General features: G+C 33.6%; 1 protein-coding gene across 10 annotated transcripts in view; it reads left to right on the top strand.

The window, feature by feature from the left end:
* Positions 1-25,852, top strand: part of SMCHD1 (structural maintenance of chromosomes flexible hinge domain containing 1) — a 146,321-nt gene that overhangs the window by 40,369 nt on the left and 80,100 nt on the right. For all 10 annotated transcript variants that reach the window (XR_012032366.1, XR_012032365.1, XR_012032364.1 and 7 more), the window contains exons 8-20: positions 1,922-2,088; positions 4,403-4,493; positions 5,205-5,415; positions 7,467-7,587; positions 7,674-7,857; positions 9,315-9,509; positions 11,414-11,527; positions 12,282-12,388; positions 13,083-13,165; positions 13,332-13,445; positions 17,090-17,167; positions 17,248-17,367; positions 21,254-21,398. Coding sequence is in view for 6 of the 10 variants with exons in the window: in XM_072828948.1 (XP_072685049.1) it covers positions 1,922-2,088; positions 4,403-4,493; positions 5,205-5,415; positions 7,467-7,587; positions 7,674-7,857; positions 9,315-9,509; positions 11,414-11,527; positions 12,282-12,388; positions 13,083-13,165; positions 13,332-13,445; positions 17,090-17,167; positions 17,248-17,367; positions 21,254-21,398 (1,730 nt within the window). In the remaining 4 variants the exon portion in view is untranslated. The remainder of the gene's footprint in view (positions 1-1,921; positions 2,089-4,402; positions 4,494-5,204; positions 5,416-7,466; positions 7,588-7,673; positions 7,858-9,314; positions 9,510-11,413; positions 11,528-12,281; positions 12,389-13,082; positions 13,166-13,331; positions 13,446-17,089; positions 17,168-17,247; positions 17,368-21,253; positions 21,399-25,852) is intronic.

The raw sequence follows: 25,852 nt of genomic DNA, 5'->3' as shown, positions 1-25,852 counted from the left end.
ATCGGTAGATTCCAAATTCACCTTCAAGGGATGCTGCAGCATCTGCTATAATCACATAGGTGGAGGACCACCACTGGATCAGGAATTTAGAAACACTGCCTTATCTGTGATCCAGGAGTTGGAAAGGCCTTGCTGGCACAGTTGCTCCAACACCAAAATACAAACCTGGCTATATAACTAGTGCTGTATCCGGCTAACACTTGAAGCCAGAACCTGGATACTGGTCGTTCAAGTACCTTGCATGATGACAAAACATTCAAGAAATCTCATCAGATGGCCTTTGTCTCATTTTCCTCTTCTAAATCTTTGGCTACTACATCTATTTGGTGAAACCTATTTTGCATTCAGAACCTAAAGTGTAAGAGACCCTGAAAAGTAGACATTTTGGCTTTCCATTCTCTGCCCCCAAGGAAGGAACAATAAAAGGTGGGATGAATGGGTGCTGAATACCACGTGATCATATATGGTACATTCATTTCCAGTTTCAGTTAGATGCCTTTCCCAGATGTTCCATAAATAACTCACTTTTGGTACATCTGAAATAAATTATTATCTACAGACCTTTCCTGTTCTTTGTTATTCTCCACTTTTCTCCCAACTACCTTTGTGCAATTAACAGCATCCTCTGGCCAAGTAATTAGTAATTGTAATCCTTGTTAATCCTTCACCATTCAATTCTGTCTTTTAAAATAGTTTTTTTTTTTTTTTTTAAATCTATCCTCTCTTCCATCCGTTTTCACTGTTTAATTCAGCCTTTCCAGACTCACTTTGTATTTATCATCTACTTTAAACTACCTTGTTTGCCTTATACTCTCAAATCCTGCATGTTCTCATTGGGCTAGAATGTTCTAGTCATGTGCTAGGTAAATGTCACTCCTTTGTTAACTCTGTTGCTCTTGGTATATATCTTTAAAATGGCACATTGTTTTGTAATCATTTTTTTCTCATTTATCAGATGGCATTTGTCAGGAGTAAGGGCACAGCTTCTATCTTCCTTGTGCCCATGTTGAGTCATAGGATTTAGAAGGTGCTTGATAAATATTTGGTGAGCATGTATTACTAGTAAACTCACTCATCCACTAGCTCTCAAAGTGTATAAAATGTATACTGTATACATATATATTTTAGCTGTAATATTGTATACTATATATCTTAGCTGTAATGTTAGTGCGTAGGAATGCATTGGAATGGTTTTGAAGGGTTTGTTTTTATTTTTAAGAAAGTGATAATATATGCTTATTTAGAAATCAACCAGTTTCCTAGATAAAATAGTTAGATGTGTATCCTTAAAACCTTTTATGTATGTAGTGACATACATAATGTGTATATGCATATAATTTAAACACATGAAGACAGTAAAAATTGAGACGTTTATAATTCATATCCTCCCTACTTATTCCCCCTTCCCAAGTCCCTTCTCTAAGCAAGCTATCAGTAATCTCTAAAAGTGGACTAGGGCCCAGGATTATTTCATTTCCTTTTAAATGCAGTCCCTTTGGGCTAAGCCAGCTGGGTTCAGGCTACATCTCAGTTTTCTTGGATATGGAGGGCTCAGCATTTATTTGTCCTGACCAAGTTAAGTAGTATCCTAGGCAAGGACTCACTCCATGCTAGGGTAAGTGTCCTCAATTTTTTTCAGCATCTTTAAACTCAGTATTTTTTTTTTCTTTTATGATTCTAAAATTGATTTGGCATTGTGGTATTAGGGTACTTATATATGCCAGTGTAGCAGTCTGTTAAAAGTATCCTGTTCTCACAGTATTTCACATACTCAGCTGATTTGTCTTGGGCCATTTTCCTTCAAAAGTTTTTTGAAGCCTGTTTATGAAACTAACCGAATCATATTAAAAATTAATGTAAATGTTATTTGTATATTACAATTAATTGTTCTAATCTGTTGTATTTATATTCACTCCCCTAGGCATCTGATTCTGTTCACATTACAAATGATGATGAAAGATTTCTACATCATCTTATCGTAGAGGAGAAGGAAAAAGATAGCTTTACTGCTGTGGTTATCACAGGAGTACAACCAGAACACATACAGTATTTGAAAAATTATTTCCTTCTTTGGACAAGACAGTTAGCGTAAGTAATTATTTGATTCAGGACATGTTGCTAAGTTCCCTTTTTAAGACAGAAAATATTACAGATGCATTGAAACCTCTTGGGTGTATACTTTGCTTCTGTTAGAAGCTTCTGTTTCATTTCCTTCCCTTCAGTACAATAAGGATTCTGAAGTTGGCATTAAAACAGTTTTCTATTCTGTAAATATTTATTGATCACCTATAGTGTATTGGTCATTATTTGAGAGGCAGGCTTTTAAGACCTATCCTAAAATAAATTTATCAAATTCGGCTCCACCACTTTCATATTCCCCTTTTGTGCTTCATAGCATGTATCATAATCTTCCATACCATGTATTTTCATTTTTTTGTCTGCTTTTCTCTGTTGAAATGTCTTTTTTTATGCACTGCTATTAACTAGTGTTTCCTATTAAAAGTAGTAGATGCTCCATAAAGGTGACTGCATGAAGTCTAGTACAATAAAAAAAATGCAAATGTGTCTATAGGACATTTTAATAGTACTAAAAATAAATCTTTGTGTATTTATTCCAGGAAAACTTTTAGGGAGTGTAACATATTCCATTAGACCAAATTATCAAAATATTTAGTGGTTCTTAGTTTATTTCCTGTGGTTATATTGCAAAGACCATTTATGGAATTGTTTCAGTAATTTGCATTAGTCCAAATTACTGAGTCTTGCCAAAATGGGTACATCTGCATGAAATTTACTTTTTTTTTATTTTTTTAAGATTTTATTTTTAAGTATAATCTCGGTATCCAGTGTGGGGCTCCAACTCACAACCCCAGGACGAAGAGTTGCGTGCTCCACCAACTGAGCCAGGTGCCCCCCAAATTTAAATTATTTAAAAACTATGGATATAAATGTATACCAACAGTTTGAAATTTTTTCTTTTACGGGAAAATTATTTTAGAAGTACCTTTTCTCTTGCTGAATATTGATGTTTATTGACTCTCTAACCCAATAATTTAATTTTTTTAAAGATATTATTTATTTGAGAGAGAGAAATGAGTGGAGGGAGAGACAGAGGGAGAAGCAGACTCCCTACTGAGCAGGGAGCCCAATGTGGGACTTTATTCTAGGACTCTGGGATCATGACTGAAGGCAGACACTTAAACAACTAAGACACCCAAGCAGCCATGTAACCCAAGAATTTTAAATAGGACTTCGGAATTTTTATTCTCTAAGTCCATATTTCATTAGCTATTTTGTAATTATTTCTTTTAGCCAAAGAAACCGACTGTACATAACACCAAACAAAGAATAACATATTACTTTAACCATACTTTGAAACCTGTTAAAATTAATTATAGCACTCTTTCTCTCTTTCTGAATGTATTGTTGTAAACTTACTGTTGATTATGATGTTAACATTTTTGAAATGCATTAAGAAAGATGTGAAGATTTTCAGTCATTTGCTTTTATCTCAGTTTTTTTAGAGTAGCTAGTATAGTTTTTTAAAATTCATATGAAGGAATATTGCAAATTCCCGTTTGAAGAGTAACCACAAACATAATGTTTTAGCCATGAATAATCTCATTAAAATATCTTTTAAAACTTAAAATGGCAAGAGTTCTGAATTGGTGATTTTTGAAGGAATAGTGTTGAATTTATTAGTTTTGTTTGGGAATGTTGATGTCAGATTGTATTGCTATTCTCAGAGAGGAGGAAGGAGAATTATAGAATGATATTCTCATATTGAGATAATTTAAAGATATCTAATCCTACATTCTCCCTGATAGTTAAGTCCTTTCTAGAACATTCCTGACAAGTAGAATTAGAGTCTGTTGCCTTCTGGTTTTCAATTTTTTGATAAACTATACTTCTGGGAGATACAAGCTATATAGGCTTTTGATGTTGGAAAGACCTGGGTTGTAGTCTGCCTCTCTCAAACTCTAAAGTATATAAACTTCTTGCACTCCAATTTCTGTATGTGTAAAAATGAGGTATAATAATACCTGTATCTCTGGATTGTTTTTACTATTAAATGGAATACTATATTTAAGAATGCTTAGTATAGGGGCACCTGGATGGCTCAGTTGGTTAAGCATCCTACTCTTGATTTCGGCTCAGGCTATGAGATCAAGCCTCATGTCAGCTCAGAATGAAGCCTACTTGAGATTCTCCCTCTCCTCTCCTACTCTTCATGTCAGCCACCCCTCCCCCCGCCCCGAAAAGAAAAAATCCTTGGTATAGTGCTTAGCACCTACTTAAGTAAGTAATAGTTGTACAATTTTTTTTTATAGATCATTATATGAACTGTAATCTTATGAATTAAATTGAATTAAAAGTTTAAAGCTGTATTTCTATATTTTAGGCATATTTATCATTACTATATTCATGGCCCAAAAGGAAATGAAAAACATACATCAAAAGAAGTTGGACCTTTCAACAACATTGATATTGAAGTAAGATAAAATTCTTTCTTAAAATATTACAGATTATTACATATCTGTTCCACTTTCAAGTCACTCTGGATAAGAAAAAACAGTCCATAACTAGACAATCCTTCTCTCCCTGTGGTTCTCCAAAGTACTTTGGCAATTTGATATTTAAGTAAAGAAATCATTACTAGATGTATATGGTTTTTGAACCTTTATTTACTATAGTATTTGATTTCACTTTTTTCCCTGGCTTCTAAAGAGATATGAATTGTTGCTGAACAGCATGTCTCAAAGCAGAGAGAAAAAGGGATGTAAATGTTTCTTTTTGTTCATTGAAGTCTTACAGTGATGAAGTAAGATTTAGAAGCACAGAACATTTGAATATTGAGGTCTCAATATCCTTGCCCACAGATTGGAAAGAATTTCACATTCAAATCATTGTCCTACTTCCTACCTCTAAGCAAGAAGCCTTAAATGTACTCTGAGTTATCTGTTCTTCAGCTCTGCTTTGCTCTTTCTTTGTTTACGTTCTGTTATTTTAATAGTATATTATATTCCTTATTGAGATGCTACTTAGAGTTATTTAACCCATATATAAACATGTGTATATTTAATTAAGCTATATAATTACTTGTACAAATACAAGTTTTTGCCTTTTCTGTTGTTGGATCGTAATTGGGAACAAAAGTAAAGTCACCATAGAATTTAATTATTTTTGTTTTATTTTTATTTTAGATTTCTATGTTTGAAAAGGGGAAGGCACCTAAGATTGTCAACCTAAGGGAAATAGAAGATGACATGCAGACGTTGTATATAAACACAGCAGCTGATAGTTTTGAGTTCAAGGCTCATGTTGAAGGAGATGGTGTAGTAGAAGGGATTATTCGATATCACCCTTTCTTATATGATAGAGAAACTTACCCTGATGATCCATGCTTTCCATCAAGTATGTTAATCTGTTATCTTAGCTACAAAATGTAAAGTTGTGATTTATTAGTCGGGCTGTTAAGGCTAGATAAATAATAAAACTTTTTTCCTTAGGCATATCTTAAGTATTTATAAATTTTGTAATTCTTGATTTTTGTGTGAATTCACTTCCAGATGAATAAAGCACTGGCTTTAAAGAATATTACATATTCTTTACTCATGGATTTCTTAACTGAACTTCTAGCTATGGACCGCATATTTAATCCTTTATATATTCCCCATATTGTCTTCCCATTATCTTTGTAGACACTTGTAAAGAAGCTTAAACTTTATGTAATCGTATCAGTTTTTTCTGTATGCTTTCTGATTTTGTCTTGCTGTGGAAAGACTTCTTATACTTAAGATTATAAAAAGATCCTGTAGTTTTATTTTTTAATTGTTTTATGTTTAAATCTTTACTTATAATCTCCTGTTTTGTGTGTACAATGAGGTAGGGCTTTGACTTAATGTTTTGCATGTGAGTGTTTGGTTTCCTAGGACCAATTACTGAAAGTTGCTATTTTTTAAATAGTTTGAAATATTATTTTCATAATTACATTAAATTCCCCTAAGTACATAGATTTGGATTCTTTACTATAAGGTATTGATCTATTTTATATTTACATACATGAGTAATGATACTCTTGTAGCTTTATACCATGTATTAATACCTGTTGGGTAGGAAATTCACTATTCTTCTTTGAGAAAATTCTTAATCTGCTTTTCTGGATAAATTTTGGAATCACTTTATACATTCACTTTTAAAAAATCTTAGTGGAATTACTGAAATTGCATTGAATTCATAGGTTAACAGTAATAAAAATTCCTCATTCAGAATACTTAGTATATTTTTAGTCTTGTGAGTTTTAGAACCAGATTACCTAATTTAAGTTCCATCTTTGCCACTTTCTATTGTGTAAACTTTGACAAATTACTTCTTCTCTCCATTTCTTTATCTGTGAAATGAGAGGTAATCTCTTTTTTTGGAGAGGTATTATGTTAAATAAGAAACTGGGACAAATCCTTAGAATAGTGTCAAGCTTTATTGAGTAAGTGCTCATTCATGTTATTTCTCAGTGGCTCTATATCCTTTCATTTTGCTGACCTCTTTTTAACTTATTTGTAATTTTTGTATGCTGTAGGCAAAAAGATCTTCAAAAGATATCTTAAAGTAAGAATCAAATAAATTGAGTGCTCTAGAAGGGTTCTCTAAAAGCAAAGTGATTTGGTTTAATAGAAAAAACTTCTTAAAAAAAAAAAAGAAAAGAACTTTTTTTTTTGAGGGGCAAGAAGGGCTTATTTTAGGTGAGTGCCTTAATGCCAAAATAACTAAGATGTTACTGTATTAGGATCATAGGGTTTGATCTTAATTTGCTTGGGTATATGAAAATGTCTTGGTAAGAAGCATAAAAATGTTATAGACAGTTATGCTAATTATGTGTTTGATGCTTTGTAATATGTTACAATTGTAGCTGTGTATCACCTGAATCTGATCTTTGAAAATTTAGTAGTTCATTTAAAGTAAAATTAAATTTAGTATTCTTAATTTGTTCAAATGAGATAAAGTTGTTGCTACTAGACACTGTAGATTTCCCAGGTGATTTTTGTGTGAACATATTGATTCGGACAAAATTGTGGAACTTACATTTGAGATACAGGATTCAAACTCCTATATTTGTAGGGAAGAGGGTTCTGCTATAGAGCATAATATATATGACCCTTTTACTGTATAAATAGATTTTAAAGATTATAGGCTCAGTAGCTAACACTGATAAGCATATAAGTAACTAAATATTGACCTAAATCAGAAATACCACTGGTATTGTGGCACCACTTTGGAAATCTGCATTTCTGAGGGCAAATGAAGAGTCACTAAGTTTTATAAAAAGCAGTGTAAGAGATCTTATGAGTTTTTGTTAAAATTTCTCTGAAGCAACTTTAATATTTCACTTGAAGTTGGTTACTCAGTGATAAAAATCGCATAATTTTTATAGCAATAAACAGTTTGTTCCACTGATGCTTTTTCTTTAGAATTAAAAGATGAAGATGATGATGATGATTGTTTCATACTTGAGAAAGCTGCAAGAGGGAAAAGGCCTATTTTTGAATGTTTTTGGAATGGACGGCTAATACCATATACATCTGTTGAGGAGTAAGTTTTGATTTTTGCTGAAATTACATGCTTTATAAACCTAATTATTTTACTAATTATAATATTAATATTTTGTTCTGTTCAAGCTTTGACTGGTGTACTCCTCCAAAGAAGAGAGGGCTTGCACCAATTGAATGTTACAATAGAATATCTGGTGCATTATTCACCAATGACAAATTCCAGGTCAGCACAAATAAACTGACTTTTATGGATCTTGAGCTAAAGTTGAAAGATAAGAACACCCTTTTTACAAGGATTTTAAATGGACAGGTATGATTTTAAATATCAATTTTGAATATTGGTATGTTCTATTTTAAGTAAAATGAAAGTCACAAATATAGATTTGTACTAATAATTCACATGCTTTTTATTAAAGCAGAAGAGTGTGTGTGTGTGTGTGAGAGCATTTATGTGTTGACATTACCCCCGAAATTTCAACCTGATTAGACTGTGTTTGGGTAAACTTTACAGATGTTCATTTAGATCTTAGTATCAAGACCTTGACAGTGAATAGAAGCCATAGAAACATGTCAATTTAATGAAAGCATATGAGAACAATATTATATACTACAAGAGCTGTATGTTGAAGTACAGTATAAAATTTGGTAGACTTAATTTTTTTAATGATTAAGATACTGGTTTTTGAACTGCAAATTAGAATAATTTAAAGTGAAATCATTTTTAATTTTCATTTGGAAATGATATATTATGGAGTTAGGTTGTAGGAAGAAATGAACTAATTTAACTATATGTGTTATGAAAAGCCTATAGTGTGGAGATTTCTACCTTACTAATTCTCTTAAAGACAAGCATTAAACAGCTTATGCTTGAGTATTAATCTCTCTGTACTATTTCCCAACAAAGCGAGGAACAATAAACAATAACACATTTTCTTACATATTATTAGAAAACACTTAGGGGCACCTGGGTTGCTCTGTGGTTTAGTGTCTGCCTTTGGCTCACGTCGTCATTCTGGGGTCCTGGGATCCAGTCCCACACAGGGCTCCCTGCAGGGAGTCTGCTCTCCCTCTGCCTATGTCTCTGCCTCTCTCTGTGTCTCTCATGAATAAATAAATAAAATCTAAATAAAAACCACTTAATTTTCATTTCATGTTTTAACTTTTTTGAATAGGTAATATGTATATATGATACATAAAGGAAAAATGTATTTTTATAGCAGTGTTTCTCAACTTTTTTTCATTATCATCTTCATAAGGAGCTTTTTTAGCCCTTTCCTCCCCTAATCATTCTTCCTCAATGATATTTTTCACACTATACTGTATATATGTTTACTATATATATGTGTATCTGTGATTGATAAATGGAAAGAGATTTTTATCTCCTTGTTGAGAATGTGCATGGTTCACAGTGAGGAATTTTCTGCTCACCTCTTTCCCATGGCCAGCTAGTTCTCTTTCTTCTAGACAGCCAATGTTCATCATTCGTGGTGTACTCTAGGATTTATACAAGGGAAGGAAAGCTTTGTTGTTGGTAGTGACCACTGAGACCTTGGTTCCAAAGATGATAGCAGAGATTTTCTTTCTTAGCAATGCTTCTGTTAAAAATCTATGGGAGAAAGCTCCAGCAAAATGTTTTAGTTTTTTATTTTTCTGAGGGTAGCGTATGTGGAAAGAAAAAAAGGAATGAATGACAAGTGTCTGTGGTTATATTTGTTTACTAGTAGCTATGTTTCATAGAGCATTAAAGACCTTTTTTTTTTTTAACAGGAGCAGCGAATGAAAATTGACAGAGAATTTGCTTTATGGTTAAAGGACTGTCATGAAAAATATGACAAACAAATAAAATTTACATCTTTTAAAGGAGTAATTACACGTCCTGATCTTCCTTCTAAAAAGCAGGGCCCCTGGGCAACATACTCAGCAATAGAATGGGATGGAAAAATATACAAAGCAGGACAGTTGGTAGGTTTAACTTATTTCTAGATTCAATTTTTAAATAGAATTTGAAACTAAGATGTATCAGAATTTAACAACAACATAATGCAACTTTTTGGCTCTTCAGGAGCCAGGAAAGAATGAAAAAGTCAAACTCATTTTAATTACATAATTTAACATGGCAATTTTTAAAAACCGATTTGTTCCCCTAAATCTCAATTAGCAAGGTTTTTATTTTTTTCTTGGCACCAAACTTTACTCAAACGCAGACTCTTAATTTTTTTATGTGATATAAAATAATATTAGGGAGAATGAAGAGATTTGGGAGAGGTCTTTTGTCCTTAGGGATATTACAGTTTAAAATCAGAAATAGGGGATCCCTGGGTGGCTCAGCGGTTTGGCTCCTGCCTTTGGCCCAGGGCGCGATCCTGGAGTCCCGGGATCGAGTCCCACGTCAGGCTCCCGGCATGGAGCCTGCTTCTCCCTCCTCCTGTGTCTCTGCCTCTTTCTCTCTCTCTATCACAAATAAAAATAAATAAATAAATCTTTAAAAAAAATAAAATCAGAAATAACCCAAACATAAATAATAATAGATGAAAAGGGAATAAGTGCTATGGAAAGAGGATGAATACTTCTTTGGCAGTCTGGAAGGAGAGGGTGAGGATTTACTGACTTTGGATGGGCCTGGGAGAAGAGCAAATCATGAAATTCTTTGGGCAAGAAGTGGCATTTGTATGGACCTTGAAAGAGGTAGAGGCTTGAGTGTTTGTACAGATATTACAAGGGTCAGAGGATGTTCATTTACTCTGTAAATTCAAGTCATCATATATTTAAAGCTTTGGAATTGGATGTGATCACTAGAGAAGTAGTGTGTAGCTAGAGCCTGGCTTTTCCAACATACAGGGGCGCTACAATGAAAAGGATGAGCTAGCAAAGGAAAATAAAAGGGATAATGGATGCCTGGGTGGCTCAGTGGTTGAGCATCTGCCTTCGGCTCAGGGTCCTGGGATCGAGTCACATATCAGGCTCTTTGCATGGAGCCTGCTTTTCCTGTCTCTGCCTGCCTCTCTCTGCTTCTCTCTGTGTCTCTCATGAATAAATAATAAAATCTTAAAAAAGAAAGAAAGAAGAAAGAGAAAGAAAGAAAGAAAGAAAGAAAGAAAGAAAGAAAGAAAGAAAGAAAGAAAGAGAAAGAGGATAAGCTGATGAGACAGAAACTAGGAGAATATGGTATCCCTAAAGTCAAGCCAAGAGTTACAAGGAGGAAGTGATCACTATGAGTAAGGTGCTTTCTCAGAGACCGTTATCTGAGCATAGACAACAAATATAGGTAAGTGCAGTGAAATAGCCAGTAGTAAAGTTGGATTGTCCTGCAGTCTCTTGTGTATGAATGAAAGGAAATAATTTAGAAATGAGGCTGAAAAAGTAGATTGTGTATGAATTCTTACAGTCCTTGTCCAGAGTTTCTGAATTGGACTAATGAAAATTATCCTTAGATTTTTAAAGCCAAGTAAGGGAAAGATACATAGGCAAGCTTTGAGCCAACTAATTTGAAAGAATAACTTGTCAGAGTTTGTAATTACTATTCAGAGTCTCAAAGCATGATTTTATAGGGAGGGAGGAAGGGTTTGAGGTATGTTGGTTTTCATATTTGACTTTGAAGGATTCATGGACCTTTTATACACGTGCATAGCTTTGACATTTTTGTATGAAGAAGCCACTGTGTCTTTAGAAAAATTTTAAGAGTAAGTGGGAAACTCATATAAACAAATATAAAAAAGTATAACTATTAGAGTATTAGAATGCTTTTTCATTAGTTTTTCTGATACCAAGTTTTTTCCCTTGGATGAAATAGTTCTGTGAAATAGTTATTAATATTAAGCCTGATTTCGTAAATACTAAAAGCCTTTTTTCTAAAACCTAAATACTAGGTCAAGACAATCAAGACACTTCCTCTCTTTTATGGAAGCATAGTAAAATTTTTTCTTTATGGTGATCATGATGGAGAAGTATATGCCACAGGAGGAGAGGTTCAGATTGCAATGGTAAGATAGCAAGTAATAAAAAATTTTTATTGAAAATCTCTTAGTACTGCTTTTGTTTAATGCTGAAATAAAGATATAGTATTTTATATTTTGCTAGCATTTGGGTTTTCTATTGAATAAAGTATTGTTAGTGTAAATTTTTATGTTTTTATGTTTCTTATTTGGTGATTTAAAGCTGTAGAGTTTGGGGTCCCTGGGTGGCACAGCGGTTTAGCGCCTGCCTTTGGCCCAGGGCGCGATCCTGGAGACCCAGGATCGAATCCCATGTCGGGCTCCCGATGCATGGAGCCTGCTTCTCCCTATGCCTATGTCTCTGCGTCTCTCTCTCTTTCTTTGTGTGACTATCATAAATAAATAAAAATTAAAAAAAAAAAAAAAGCTGTAGAGTTTAACATCTTATATATCCAATGTTTAACAAACATATACATTATTTCTGGTTGTCAAAAGTAGTTTTGTAAAGTGTTCATTTCATCCACATTGGAATAAAAATTGAAGTCCGAATTCTTTCTCAATAATAAATAACTCCAAAACCAAAGTGGGCTTTATCCTTCCCTGCTCTTTTTAATATTTGAATATTTAATTATGCCTAAGGAGGTTACATGAAAAATAGAAATAAACACTGTAGTATAATGTAATGATAGTTATTATGATTTATATCCTTAATTAGGGTAAAATATGTTTCTTTAGGAGAATTTTCATTGTAGCCAAATTTGAAGAGATTTTTTTAAATGTTAATAAAAAATTTTTTATTCAGGAACCTCAGGCGCTATATGATGAAGTAAAAACTGTGCCAATTGCTAAGCTCGATAGGACAGTTGCTGAGAAAGCTGTCAAAAAATATGTAGAAGATGAAATGGCAAGGTAATTCACATTTCAAAGTGCTGGAGAAGAATAAACTAAAAAAATGAATTGTACATTCTTGAGTATGTTATGGACACATAATAGGACAGTTGTAGTCTTGGATTTTATATACTGTAGTGCACATCTTGCTGTTTAAAAATTGAGAGCTCTGGATGTAAAAACAGAATCCTTTGTTTTATATAAAAATGTCTCCCTTTTCTATATCTAAAGTGTCACTGTTACAGGCACTATGAATCCAGTATGTTAGGAAATAACTTGGTTTGACCTACAACTAGAAGAAAATTGTAGTAACTGTTGAGAAGTAAAGATTAGTGCAAGAGAAGTAAAAGAAAGTAGAAAAACAAAACTGTTTGTAGCTCTTTTGTAGCTAATCAGTCATTTTGATTCTCAGTGAATATTCTTAAAAGTTTATTTCCCAAAGTTAACTTGTATTATACAAGAGCAGGAAAACCACCAAAAATGGGCAATTCCTGACAAATCCTGGCTCTTAATACCAAGAGATTTTTGTATTACTGTTTCAGTAACCACAGTAATGGTTAAGGAAGAAAAAATTTTTAGATTATTGATCATATGGGATTTTAGCTTTAACCTTTCAAAATATATCCGAAATATTAAAGTTTCTAGTGACTTCTGTTTATCTAATTAGATTATAATTAATGTAATTCATGAAACATTAATATGCTCATTTTAATAGACTCCCTGATAGATTGTCAGTAACTTGGCCTGAAGGAGATGAATTATTGCCAAATGAGATTAGGCCAGCTGGAACCCCCATTGGTATGTTGTTGTTTTTTCCATATTACTGAAAAAATGCTGTTTGTGTGCTTTACGTTTTGAATATGTAAAAGACTAACAATTTAAAATGCAATGTTCAGACCTAGAAGACTCATCTTTTTTGGGGGGGTGTAACTAAGATATTCTTATTTTAATTTTGAACCGATAGGTGCATTAAGAATTGAAATACTGAATAAAAAGGGGGAAGCAATGCAAAAGCTTCCAGGAACAAGTCATGGAGGATCAAAGAAACTCCTGGTTGAGCTCAAAGTTATATTACATTGTAAGTATGCAAACTAATTTGTATCTTTAATATTAATGTTCTTAAATGTGTAATACAGGTTTTTCATCTTTTTATAATTATTGATGATCTAGCAATCTTATAGACACAGAAGATTTGATTAAAGTTCAGAATTTCAAATGTGTTATGACTAATTTTTTTAATTGATATTTTTCTGAGGGTTTTTTTTTTTTTAACTCTTTATTTTGAATTTTCCCAAGTAGGTAGCTGTGGACCTAAGATACGGTGCATATATGTATAGGGATTTGAATTAGATAGGAATTCATATTAGATAATCTATAAAATCTATTGTAAATCAAAAAATAATGTGTCTGAACCTTGAGCTAGATAGAGATACTTGGTTTAGATTATAGGCCTGGTGGAGAACTGGGTATTATTGCTCATCTTGTATTTCCCTAATTTGAATCATCTTGTTTGTTTCTTGTCCATTGTTTTTGTCTTGACGGCCTAAAAGTATTTTTACCTCTTATGTTTAATAATTTGTTCTATCATTATATACTTGGTGTCTCATCCATGGATTTTAAAGACACAAATATTCAAAATATGTTTTTCTGACATTTAAAAACTAGTTAATGATCATCTATACTTGAATCTTGTATAAATGTCTTGTTAGGTGTCTCAGCATTAAACAGTTTAACTTATTTCACTGAAATACTCCTATTTTTGGCTTCTGTGACACCCTGCCCCATAGTTCCCCAACTTTATGTGTGTGTAGATTAAAACAACAAAAATTTATTAGAATTCTATAGATCATACATCCCAGATGAGTTTCACTGACTAAAATCAAAGCGTCAGCAGGATTGAACGTGGTGCCTGAGTGGCTCAGTCCGTTGGTTTGAACCTTTGAACCTTTGGCTCATGGTTCTGGGATTGAGCCCTGCGTTGGCTCCCTGCTCAGTGGGGAGCCTGCTTCTCCCTCTCTCTGCTGTTCTCTCTGCTTGTGCTCTTTCACTCTCTTTGTCAAATAAATAAAATCTTTAAAAAAAAAAAAGTGTCAGCAGTATTGCATTCCTTCTGGAGACTTTAGGGCAGCCTTGGCTTTTCCACCTTCTAGAATCTATATTCTTTGGCTTGTGGCTCCTTCCTCCATCGTCCAGGTCAATAATACAGCATTCTCTAATCTCTCTGTGACTGACTCTCCTGCCTCCCCCACCCCATATATTTTTTCCAATCAAAAATATTTTTATTATCTTAAAAATGTATAACGTATATTTATCATTTTAACATTTTTAGGTTTTACAGTTCATTGACATTAAATACATTTATATTGTTGTGCAGCCATTACCACTGTCCATCTCCAGAACTTTTTTTATCATCCCAAACTAAAACTCAGTAGTAATAACTCCCCATCACTTCATCTCCACATCTCCTGGTAATCATTGTTTTACTTTCTGTGTCCGTGAATACAACTGTTTTAGGTATCGCAATAAATTGAATCAAATAAGTGAAATCATATTCTTTTGTGTGTATGTACCATATTTTGTTTATTTATCCATTGATGGATACTTGGGTTGCTTTCATGTATCCGGTATTATGAATAATGCTGCTGTGAACATTGGTATGCAAATACCTGTTTGAATCTCTGATTTCAATTCTTTTGGATGTAGAATTGCTAGATCGCATGGTAATTCTAATGTTTAATTTTTGAGGAACTGCCATACTGTTTTTCACAGTGGCTGTACTGTTTTACATCCACACCAGCAATGTACAAGTGTTCCAATATCTCTACATCCTTGCTAACACAAAGGGGGGACAGGGATGGAGAGTTAGGAGGGAAAGAATCCAAAGCAGACTCTGTGCTGAGCACAGAGCCTGATTCAGGGCTCCATCTCACGATCCTGAGATCACTACCTGAACCGAAACCAAGACATTCAACCAACTGAGCCACCCAAGCACCTCCAATTTTTCTGTTTTAGCATTTGTTGTTTTTGCTTTTGGTATTCTGTCCAAGAAGTCATTGCCAAATCCAATGTTGGGAAGCTTTTCTTGTCTAAGATTAGTTTTATCATTTTAGCTCTTACATTTAATTATTTGATCCATTTTGAGTTTAATTTATATAGATTCACTTCTTTTGCATGTGCATATCCAGTTTTCATAGCACCAATAATCAGAAACACTGTTCTTTCTCCATTGAATGGTCTAGGCGTTCTTATCAAAAATCATATGACCATACGTTCAAGGGATTTTTTTGGGGGGGCTCTCTATTCCATTGGTCTATAATGTCTTTTCTTATGCCAGTACCACTGTTTAGATTACTATTGTTATGTAGTAAACTTTGAAAGGTAATGTGAGTTTCCTAACTTTTTTCTTATTCAGAATTGTTTTGACTGCCTGGATTCCCTTAAGATTCCATATACATTTAGCAGGGTTTCCTATTTCTGTAAAAAAAAAAATGGTATTGGGGTTTTGATAAGTATTACATTGTGTCTTTAAACCAATTGGTTGTTATTGTCATCTTAATCCATGAACGTGACTTTGTATCATCCAAGTGTGCTGAATTTATTTATTCACTACTAATAAAAAAAAAAATAGTCACTTGAGAGGCTCCTGAATGATACAGTTGGTTAAGTGTCTGACTGTTGGTTTCGGCTCAGGTCATGTTCTCAGGGTTATGGGATTGAGCCCTGAATTGGGCTCCACATTCAGCATGGAGTCTACTTCGATCATCTCTCTCTCTCTCTGTCTAAAATAAATAAATGAATCTTTAAAAAAACATAAAGTCATTTGAAATAATATCCCTTTTTAATGTGTCATGTCACCTACTTGATGTATATTTTTTTGTTTATGAATTGCTATTTTTAATTCTATTTTTTCATTTTTTAAGTCATTTACATAATTTCAAAGTCAAATAAATCTTCAGAGAAGTTATGTCATCCATCTACTCTGTTTTCTTCCTCCCTGTTTAGTTAGTAATTTATTAGTTTTTGGCTATCTTTCCTGTTTCCTGCTATAATGTTGAACAAGAACAATTAATATTGTCTCTTTCTCTTCCTTACAGAAGAGGTATTATTTTATGTTTGTGTTTTTACTACTCATAATAATAGGTTGCTAGATCTTAGCAATTCTATATAAATAAACTATGGTATTTTAGTCTTGAAAACTCTTAAGGAAAATTTTTAAGATTTTATTTATTCATGGGAGACACAGAGTGAGAGACAGAAGCAGAGACACAGGCAGCGGGAGAAGCAGGCTCCACGCAGGGGGCCTGATGTGGGACTGGATCCCAGGACTCCAGGATCATGCTCTGGGCCGAAGGCAGGCGCTAAACCACTGATCCACTTAGGGATCCCAAGGAAAATTATTATTATTATTTTTTTTAGGAAAATTATTTTTAATATCAAAAGAAAATTATCTCTAATCTTTTGTAACAGTTAATCTTATTTACGGATACATTCTTAATTGAGATAAAGGAATTTTAATGAGCTGATGAGTAATTTTCATTATGCTATTCATTTGTATGGGATAGCTTTAGATCCTTTGATGAAGTTTCAAAACAATTTTTTTTTTCAAAACAGTTTCTAAAAATGTACGACAAATAAAGTTATTTGATGCCAGTGTGACATTTCATACTCATGTTGTGTATTCAGTTTCTCAAGGTATAAATATTTCTTTTTTCTTTTATTAAGCTTCCAATGGAAATAAAGAAATCATTTCACATATTAGTCAACATGGAGGAAAATGGCCTTACTGGTTTAAAAAAATGGGTGAGTTATTATTCTGAATGTTAAAAATTGTATCAGTAATTCTGTTGACTTGATTTTTAATTTCTTCTTAATTTGTACAGAAAATATTCAAAAGTTGGGGAATTATACATTGAAATTACAAGTTGTATTGAATGAAAGTAATGCAGACACTTATGCAGGAAGACCACTACCTTCAAAAGCAATTAAATTTTCTGTTAAAGGTAAGTGAAACACTATATGCCTACATATTATACCGAAAGTGTCATTTTCAGTAAAGGGATAATAGATAATAAAAGATGTTTGGCCAGTTGTGGGATCATCATAATCTTAAAATAGCCCTATGATTCTGCTCCATAATCGAATTTCTTCTTTAAGTTTTTATTTAAATTCCACTTTTTTTAAAAAAGATTTATTTATTTATTCATTCAAAGAGAGCGAAGAGAGAGGCAGAGACACAGGCAGAGGGAGAAGCAGGCTCCATGCAGGAAGCCCGATGTGGGACTTGATCCTGGGTCTCCAGGATCACACCCCGGGCTGCAGGCGGCACTGAACCGCTGCCCTTAAATTCCACTTTTAATCGGTGTAATACTATTTGAAGTGTACAATACAGTGCTTCAACACTTCTATACACCACACAGTCCCCATCACAAGTTCACTCCTTAATCCCCATTTAATCCTATCCACTTGCCTATATAACCCATCCCTTTACCCATATTCCCTCAGGTAACCATCAATTTGTTCTCTAAGAGTCTGTTTCTTGGTTTGCCTTTCCTTCTCTCTTTTTTTTCCCCTTTGCTTGTTTCTTTTATTCCATATGAGTGAAATCATATGGTATTTGTCTTTCCCTGTCTTATTTTGCTTAGCATTATAATCTCTAGCTCCATCCAAGTCGTTGCAACTTCATGGTCCTATTTTTTTTTTTAATTTTTTTTTTATTTATTCGTAGAGACACACAGAGAGAGAGAGAGAGAGGCAGAGTCACAGGCAGAGGGAGAAGCAGGCCCCATGCAGGGAGCCCGACATGGGACTCAATCCTGGGTCCCTGGGATCACGCGCCAGGCTGACCACTGAGCTACCCGGGCTACCCTGTTTAAAATTTTTGAAGGCATCATTGTTTTCTTCTGTTGTTGCTTGTAACACCTAAAGCTTTTCTGATTCTTGACCTTTGCATGTGAGCTTCTCTGCCCACCTCAGTCTCCCCTCTTCCCTGTTGCCCAACTGTTTAGGAATCTTTTTTTTGTTGTTCTGGTTTCTGAAATTTTAAATTCTCTAAATTTTTCTTGAATTACTTGATTTCCTACTCTATTTTCTACATCATCTAATATTAAAAGACAGTGAACATTTTGACTGGTATACTAATATTCTTTTTTCTACTTTCCATCTCATTTTCCCGTGTTAATGGGAGCTTCCTTTAACATGACATGCTACTATACTTTCTATTGAATTTTTCCTTTCTGCTGTCATTTTTTTATTCTGGTTACTCCTTTTTCAAAGCATTCTCTGCTTACTTCATAAATCCAGTATCTTTAATAATTCTCTGAGGGTATTAGTAATAGTGGTGGTCTTTTGAAGCATTTGAACTTTATTTATAGTCTGTTTCCTCTGTGTTAATTTTTTTTTTTTTTAATGTTTGCCCTTTCATAAGTAAATGCTCTCTTACATGACTGGTGATTTGCCTACATTTAATCATAGGACATTTGAAAACTTTTATTTCATTTGGGGTGATTATGAGAATTTTTAGGTTTTCTCTCTTTAAGCTGTTCAAAGCCCCAAATAGAGCATTTTAGTCTCCTGTGAGGAGGGTAAACACCTGGCTGCCAGCATTTTGGGAGCAAACTGGAGAAGACTGTTGGGGGTCTCACGTCTACTATAGAATCTTTCACTTGATATTTTCAGCAGAATGTGATGCTTTTAGTAGTGTTTTTGTCCCTCACTTCTTGGCACTATTTTACCTTCCTCAGAGAATAAGCCTTCTATCTGTTGCTGGGGCTGAGGAAGGCAATTTACTGGTTTTGTGTATTGAGGGATGGAGACCTGAGGTGGGCTTTTTTTTCTCTTCTCTTCTCTTCTCTTCTCTTCTCTTCTCTTCTCTTCTCTTCTCTTCTCTTCTCTTCTCTTTTCTTTTCTTTTCTTTTCTTTTTTCTTTCTTATTTTTTTTTAAAGATTTATTTTAGAGCAAGTGAGCATGAATTGGGAGGGGAAGAGGGAGAGACAGACTCTTAAGCAGACTGTGCTCTGAGAATGGAGCCCAACCTGGGGCTGTTTCACACCCCTGAGATGACAACCTGAGTTGAGATCAAGATTCAGATCCTTAATCGACTAATCTACTCAGGCGCCCCTATCACATTCTTTTAGTAGCTGCAGAATGCATTCCGTAGTATGGATATGCTATAGTTGAAGCAGTTTTCTTTTTTTTTTTTTTAATTTTTTTTTTTTTTTTAATTTATGATAGTCACACAGAGAGAGAGAGAGGCAGAGACATAGGCAGAAGGAGAAGCAGGCTTCATGCAGGCTCCATGCACCAGGAGCCCGACGTGGGATTCGATCCCGGGTCTCCAGGATCGCGCCCTGGGCCAAAGGCAGGCGCTAAACCGCTGCGCCACCCAGGGATCCCTGAAGCAGTTTTCTGTTGATGAACATTTCAGTCAATCTCAGTTTGTTTTTTTTTTTTTTTTTTTTTTTTGTCTAACCATGGGTTTCTATGTGAAAAAAAAAATTAATGCTGCTTTGTGTACATGTGCTAGAAGTTCTCTAGGGTGGATAAAAAGTAGAATTGCTGAGCTGGCATGTATATGCCTTAATGTTTTAAATATATTTACCATCAAATTGGCTCTGGTAAAAGGTGTGTCAGGGTACTCTCACCAACATACCATGAGAGTTCCAAAGTTCCTTATGCTCATTCCTGCCTGGTGTCTGTATTTATCCTAGTTAATGGTTAAATTATTTAATTATTAGGTTGTGCACCTCTTCTCACCTATCTTTGGCTCTCTCTGTTATCTGTGAAAGCTTACATTTGCTCTGCTGATTTTAATAGTGTAAAGCTGTGATTCTCATATTTGACCTTCTGTCTTAATCACCTACAAAGCTTTTTAAAACACTGGACTGTGGGGCATCACTCCCAGAGTTTCTGACTCAGTAGTTTTGAGTGAGCCCTAGAATACACATTTCTAATAATTTCTCAGGGGATGACTGAAACTGTTTGACTAGAGACCACCTGTAAGAATAGCTGATTTATGGAAGACTTTCATGTATTCTGGATTTTAATCCCTTGTTGTAGATGTTGCACATATTTTCTCCTATAAAGCATCTCTTTTAACTTTGTGTATTATAACTAATAAGATATTTTAAACTTTATCACATAACATTATTTCATAGCTATTGAATACAGTAGTCCCCCTTGTACACAGGGGATATGTTACATGACCACCTCCAGTGGATCTCTTAAAATTACAAATAATATCAAATTGTATATATACTGTTTTTTTTCTGTATATGTATACCTATAATAAAGTTTAATTTGTAAATTGGGGACAGTAAGAGATTAACAATAATAAAATAGAATAATTATAACAATATACTGTAATAGAAATTATGTGAATGTGGTCTTTTTCTTTCTTAAAATATCTTATTGTGCTACTATACTCACTCTTGTGATAATGTGAGATGATAAAATGCCTGTGTGGTGAGATGAACTGAGGTCAGTAACCTAGGAATTGTAACATAGTTTTAGGCTACTGTTGACCTTCTGATAATATGTCATTAGTAGGATCTGCCTCCAGACTATAGTTAACCACGGATAAGTGGGGGAAGGGATATTGTGTTTTGCCTTAGTTTTTTCTATGATAATGTTACAAAATTTATCCTTTATTATATTCTGATAATCTCATAGTTTAAGAACACATTTTTTTTCTAGAATTTTATATATAGTAAGATAAAGATCTAACTTTTCCCAGTTGGCTTATAGATACAATTTATAGAAGTTCTTCACAGATTTAAAATGCCATCTTTATCATAGTTTAGTTTCCTGTGTATAAAATATGGCTATTTCTGACCTACAATGAATTTTCTCCTCATGTTTACTTTTTTTTTTTCTTTTCTTTTTTTAAGAGGGTAAACCAGAAAAGTTTTCATTTGGTCTTATGGATCCTCCTTTTCGTGTTGGAGTCCCATTCAATATCCCTCTGGAGTTTCAGGATGAATTTGGTCATACTAGTCAATTAGGAAATGATATTCAGCCAGTATTTGAAGCAAGGTAATTTGAAGGATCAATCTAAATGTGACTTTTTGTATTTACTAAGCATTCAGTCTTCTTTCTTTCAGCTTAAATTACTTCTGTGTTTAACTTTTATCATTTGTCACATTTATCATTTAAAGTGTTTAGTGTATTTTATGATATCTGGGGGATTTATTTAGCCCCGAGCTATGCTTTGTGACATGTATAAAGTGTCATATATAAAGTGCTTCATTAAAGTTTGTTTTGACTGAATTTACTGTGAAAGTTGTTTAGGTGAGACTGATAAAACTCTTTCTCCATTGTTTTTTTTGCAAGTAAGATGTGAAGTTATGGCTCCTTAAACTTAGTGAACCTGGTAATACAATTCATTTTTAAAACCATAGCAAAAAAAATAAAAATAAAAAATAAAATAAAATAAAACCATAGCAACAAAGTTTATGGTTTCCATGGATATTTGGGTCTTTCTGTAGAATTTATCTTTATTTAATAAAGTATTGTGATTGGCTTATATTAAGAAATAACTCTGAGAAACTTCATAGTGTGTCCAATGATATAACTAAGGGTATTCATTATTTTCAGTTATCTTTTTAAGGTGCCTTGGGAGAAATTCTTGTTCATTCTCAAGAGCATGAATGCTAAGTGTTTCTTTTTTGCATTAGCTGCCAAATTCATCTTTTGAGCCCACTTTTTATATGTGCTTTCTTCTGTTGTCTCTATGTACTTTTTTCCCCTTGTGTTGTATTCGTTCACTTTTAGACATCTGAGCATGTGCAATACTCCAGGCATTTGCTAGCTAGACATATAGAGGTGAATAAGGACATAGTACTTGCCTTCTAGAAGCTCACAGATTAGTGATATAGTTTAGTAGTTAGATTTGTAGCATTTTTAAGTTCTTGAAAAACAATATATAGTTATAAAAAATATTCAAAATGAGTTTTTAGTTCTGTGTCCCCTTAAGTTGCAAAAAGTGATTCTTATCTTTTGACCTGTTGTATTCATTTGAATATTGTAAACAGTAATGAAAGAGCTGAACACTTAAATTATTTGTTTAAAACACTAGAAGTATCCCTTCTAGTCACAAATGGAAAATATTAGTGCATTATATGACATCTATTATTGATTATAACTCCATCATCCTATCCTTGATAGGATATTCTTAAATAGGAAATCTCTGTCACACATACATATTTATATTTGGGGTTTTAAACTTATTTTATAAAATCCTGATGGCATAGCCATGTGAATTTATCTTCAATAAAAACCATTTTCTGAGTAGGTTTTTTTTTTTTCCCCCAATGTTAGGTGAATTTTTTAAAAATCATTCATGCATATAGTTTAAAGAATTAATAGTTTGATAAGGCTATTTTAAAAAAGCAATTTCTCATCCTTCTGCCCTCTCTATCTCACTCACAATCCACTTCTCAGAGAACCACCTTTGACTTTTTTGACTTGAATCTACTTGTAATTACTGCCATATATGTAAATTTTATATTGCTATTTCTTCCTTTTTTAGTTTTAGGCATTATCTCTTGATCAATGGCTATAGACAATGACATATTCTCTTATTGCCACTTCTCTTATTTATAAGCTTCCTTCCTGTTCCTCTGGTCCTCAATAAAGGTTATACTGTGGCTTGGTCAATATGTAGTGCTTGCTTTATTGCAATGATGTAAATACTAATCACTTTATTGTACATACAACTTTGTTGCTACTGTACTTTTTTCTTTGCTGAGTTTATGACAAATTAAACTGTAAACTCTCTGCCAAATTATCTCTTCTCAAAATGAGTACATAGATAATCTAGCAGTTTCATTTTTGTGGAGGTATATTTTTTGGAGTTTGTGATGTGCTACATTCTGTAATGATTGTTTTTTGTTTGTTTGTTTGCTTATTGTAGTTCACATTCTGTGATCTTCCTTCACCTTTATCCTGGGGATTCACTATGTCTTCTGTGTTGGGGAAATCAAAACAAAACCTACCGTCAACTTAGAAAACTTCATCATAAAGTTAGAAAGAAAACAGTTTTACTGTTGACTAAACATTAAACCAGAATGTGATGATTATCACAAGCAATCTGATACAGAGACTGCAAAGACTGAAATATATGGATAAGTTGCTGGAACTCATTACATTCATGTTTTAAAGATAAAATAACTAAGTACCTTTATCACTACTTGTGGGATTTGCAATCTGGAGTCAGCTGACTAGAAGTTAGGCCCAGGAAACTAGGAGATAGGGCTTTACCTTTTTTGATGATTACACTGCAGAGAGTTGGCTCTCAGGTCCCTACGGAAACATTCCTGAATTCTGAGTCTGTTACATGGCTTATTTTATTTAGCATTTAACTTTTCATGGCTCTCCAGGTTTTTAAAAGAATGCCATGTCCTCCTTTTGCTGAAACACATCCAGTACATTTGCAAGAGAGTGCCCCTATTCTATTTGATTAAATTGAAAATTGGATGCTATTTTCCTCAAAATCATGAAAGCATTATTCCATTTTTGCTTTCCTCAAAATTATGAATCATTGCTCCATTTTAGTTTTTTAGCTTCCACTGTTGCTGATAAATTTAAATTCACTTTGATTAATTTTCATTTTTGTGTTTTCCATGTATTATCTCTGGAAGCTTTCTTTATAGGATCTGCTTTTAATTTGCAACATGGCAAAATTTTATAGTAATAAATCTTTGCATAGATTCTACATCATTTGAAGTATTTTATTCTCTATTTTTTTTAAGTTTTTATTTATTTTATTTTATTATTATTTTTTATTCATGAGAGACACACACAGAGAGAGAGGCAGAGAGAGACATAGGCAGAGGGAGAAGCAGGCTCCATGCAGGGAGCTTGATGCGGGACTCAGTCCTGGGTCTCCAGGATCACACCCTGGGCAGAAGGTGGTGCTAAATCGCTGAGCCACTTGGGTTGCCCTATTCTCTACTTTCCATCATCACGGTTTTCTCTTTCTGGAATCCTTATTTTTTGGTATTGAATCTTCTGGAATGTTTCTCTGATTTCCCTAATTTTTCTGTTTTTCTTTTTGTGGTTCTGCTTTTCCTTTCTGACAATTTTTTTTTTCAGCTTAATCTTTATAACCTCCCCATTGAGGTTTTCCTTGTTGCTCTGTTTTAATTTCTAAAAATTTTTCTTTGTTTTCTGAACTTTTTTTTGTAGATCATCTTGTTTTATGAATGTAGTATATTTTTTCACTGATGAGTGGTAGTTGTTTTTTTTTGGCTTTTTAAAACATTACATGTATGGAAAATTTTTGTTTCTCCAAGCTGGTTGCTTTTTGTTTGTTTGGTTTTTTTTTTCTTCTAATTTCTTCAGAAACCTGGTAATTTTTTATCATCTGCTTATAACTGGCTAAAAAGCAGATAAGGAAACTGAAAATGTGGGAGAAGCTGTTGAATATGAACTGCACTGTACGATATGTCTGTAATGCTTTACTGGGGGAGTCTTCTTTGTTGGGGTAGGCAGTTTTCTCAAATATTTATTTGAAAATAATTTTATTCTCTTGCCTGGAGGGGAATAGTTTGTCCAGGTTCCTAGTCAAGAAAAGGGATTGGGAAGGTCTCAGCATCCATATACATTCATTCAAGATTACCCCTTCTGTTCTGTTTAGTATTTACCTTATCATTCAATTTATCTGCTACTCCCTGGTTTAGAGATTTCTCTTCTTTAGCCTTTTCAGAGATTAATCTTCCAGTCATCATCCAGAGGCTGAGAGGGAAGATCTGGGGATCAGTCTTTCTTTTCCCCTTTTTGTTTGCTCCTACTTCTAGAGGCATGTAGTACCACCAGTTCCAGAGTGGTACATAGGAATTCTGGACCATTACGTTGATTTCCAGCTTTTTCCATTGCTTGTTTTAGGGTTCAGTTTTCTTGGGAGACTAAGTCCTGTTTTCTAGGAAATGAGATTTATTGTTCTTGTCTCTTTTTCCTTTCCTTCCTTTTCTTAGCCTTTAATAGTAAATAAAAGAAATCCCCTTGTTTTCAAATTAGAAATGTAAGAGATAGTGAAAGTAGATGTGTGTGCGTTTAGTGTCCATTTTCCCTAGGGAGTCTTATTTTCTCTTACACATCACTTTATAGCTTTTTTCAAACAAGGCATACCATTTAATTTTATAATTTAATATTTAAATGCCATTCTTCAGAAAAATTAGGCTTTTTCTCCCCGATGGTGTCTCTTTTATTCCCTCACCTTATCCCCGTTAACAAGAGTAAAATGTTTACACTCTAATGACCTACATGTGGTCAAAGGCAATTTAGGAAAGAAATTGCTCATAGTAATAGATTAGGGAATCTCAGTATATATTCTAGCAAGGGTATATCATAAGACTGTACTTGATTATTTGAATTTTATCTAAAATTGCTATTTAGTTTAATAAGTGCCAAAAACTTTCTAATATCTTACTGGATGAAAGATTTGAAAAAAAATACATGGTGAAGTCTGAAGATATCCCTAAAGCTGG

Source organism: Canis lupus, chromosome 6 (assembly GCF_048164855.1).
Source record: "Canis lupus baileyi chromosome 6, mCanLup2.hap1, whole genome shotgun sequence".
NCBI classification, from domain to species: Eukaryota; Metazoa; Chordata; class Mammalia; order Carnivora; family Canidae; genus Canis; species Canis lupus.
The sequence above is the reverse complement of the archived record's forward strand: the minus strand, read 5'-3'. Positions and strand labels throughout refer to the sequence as shown.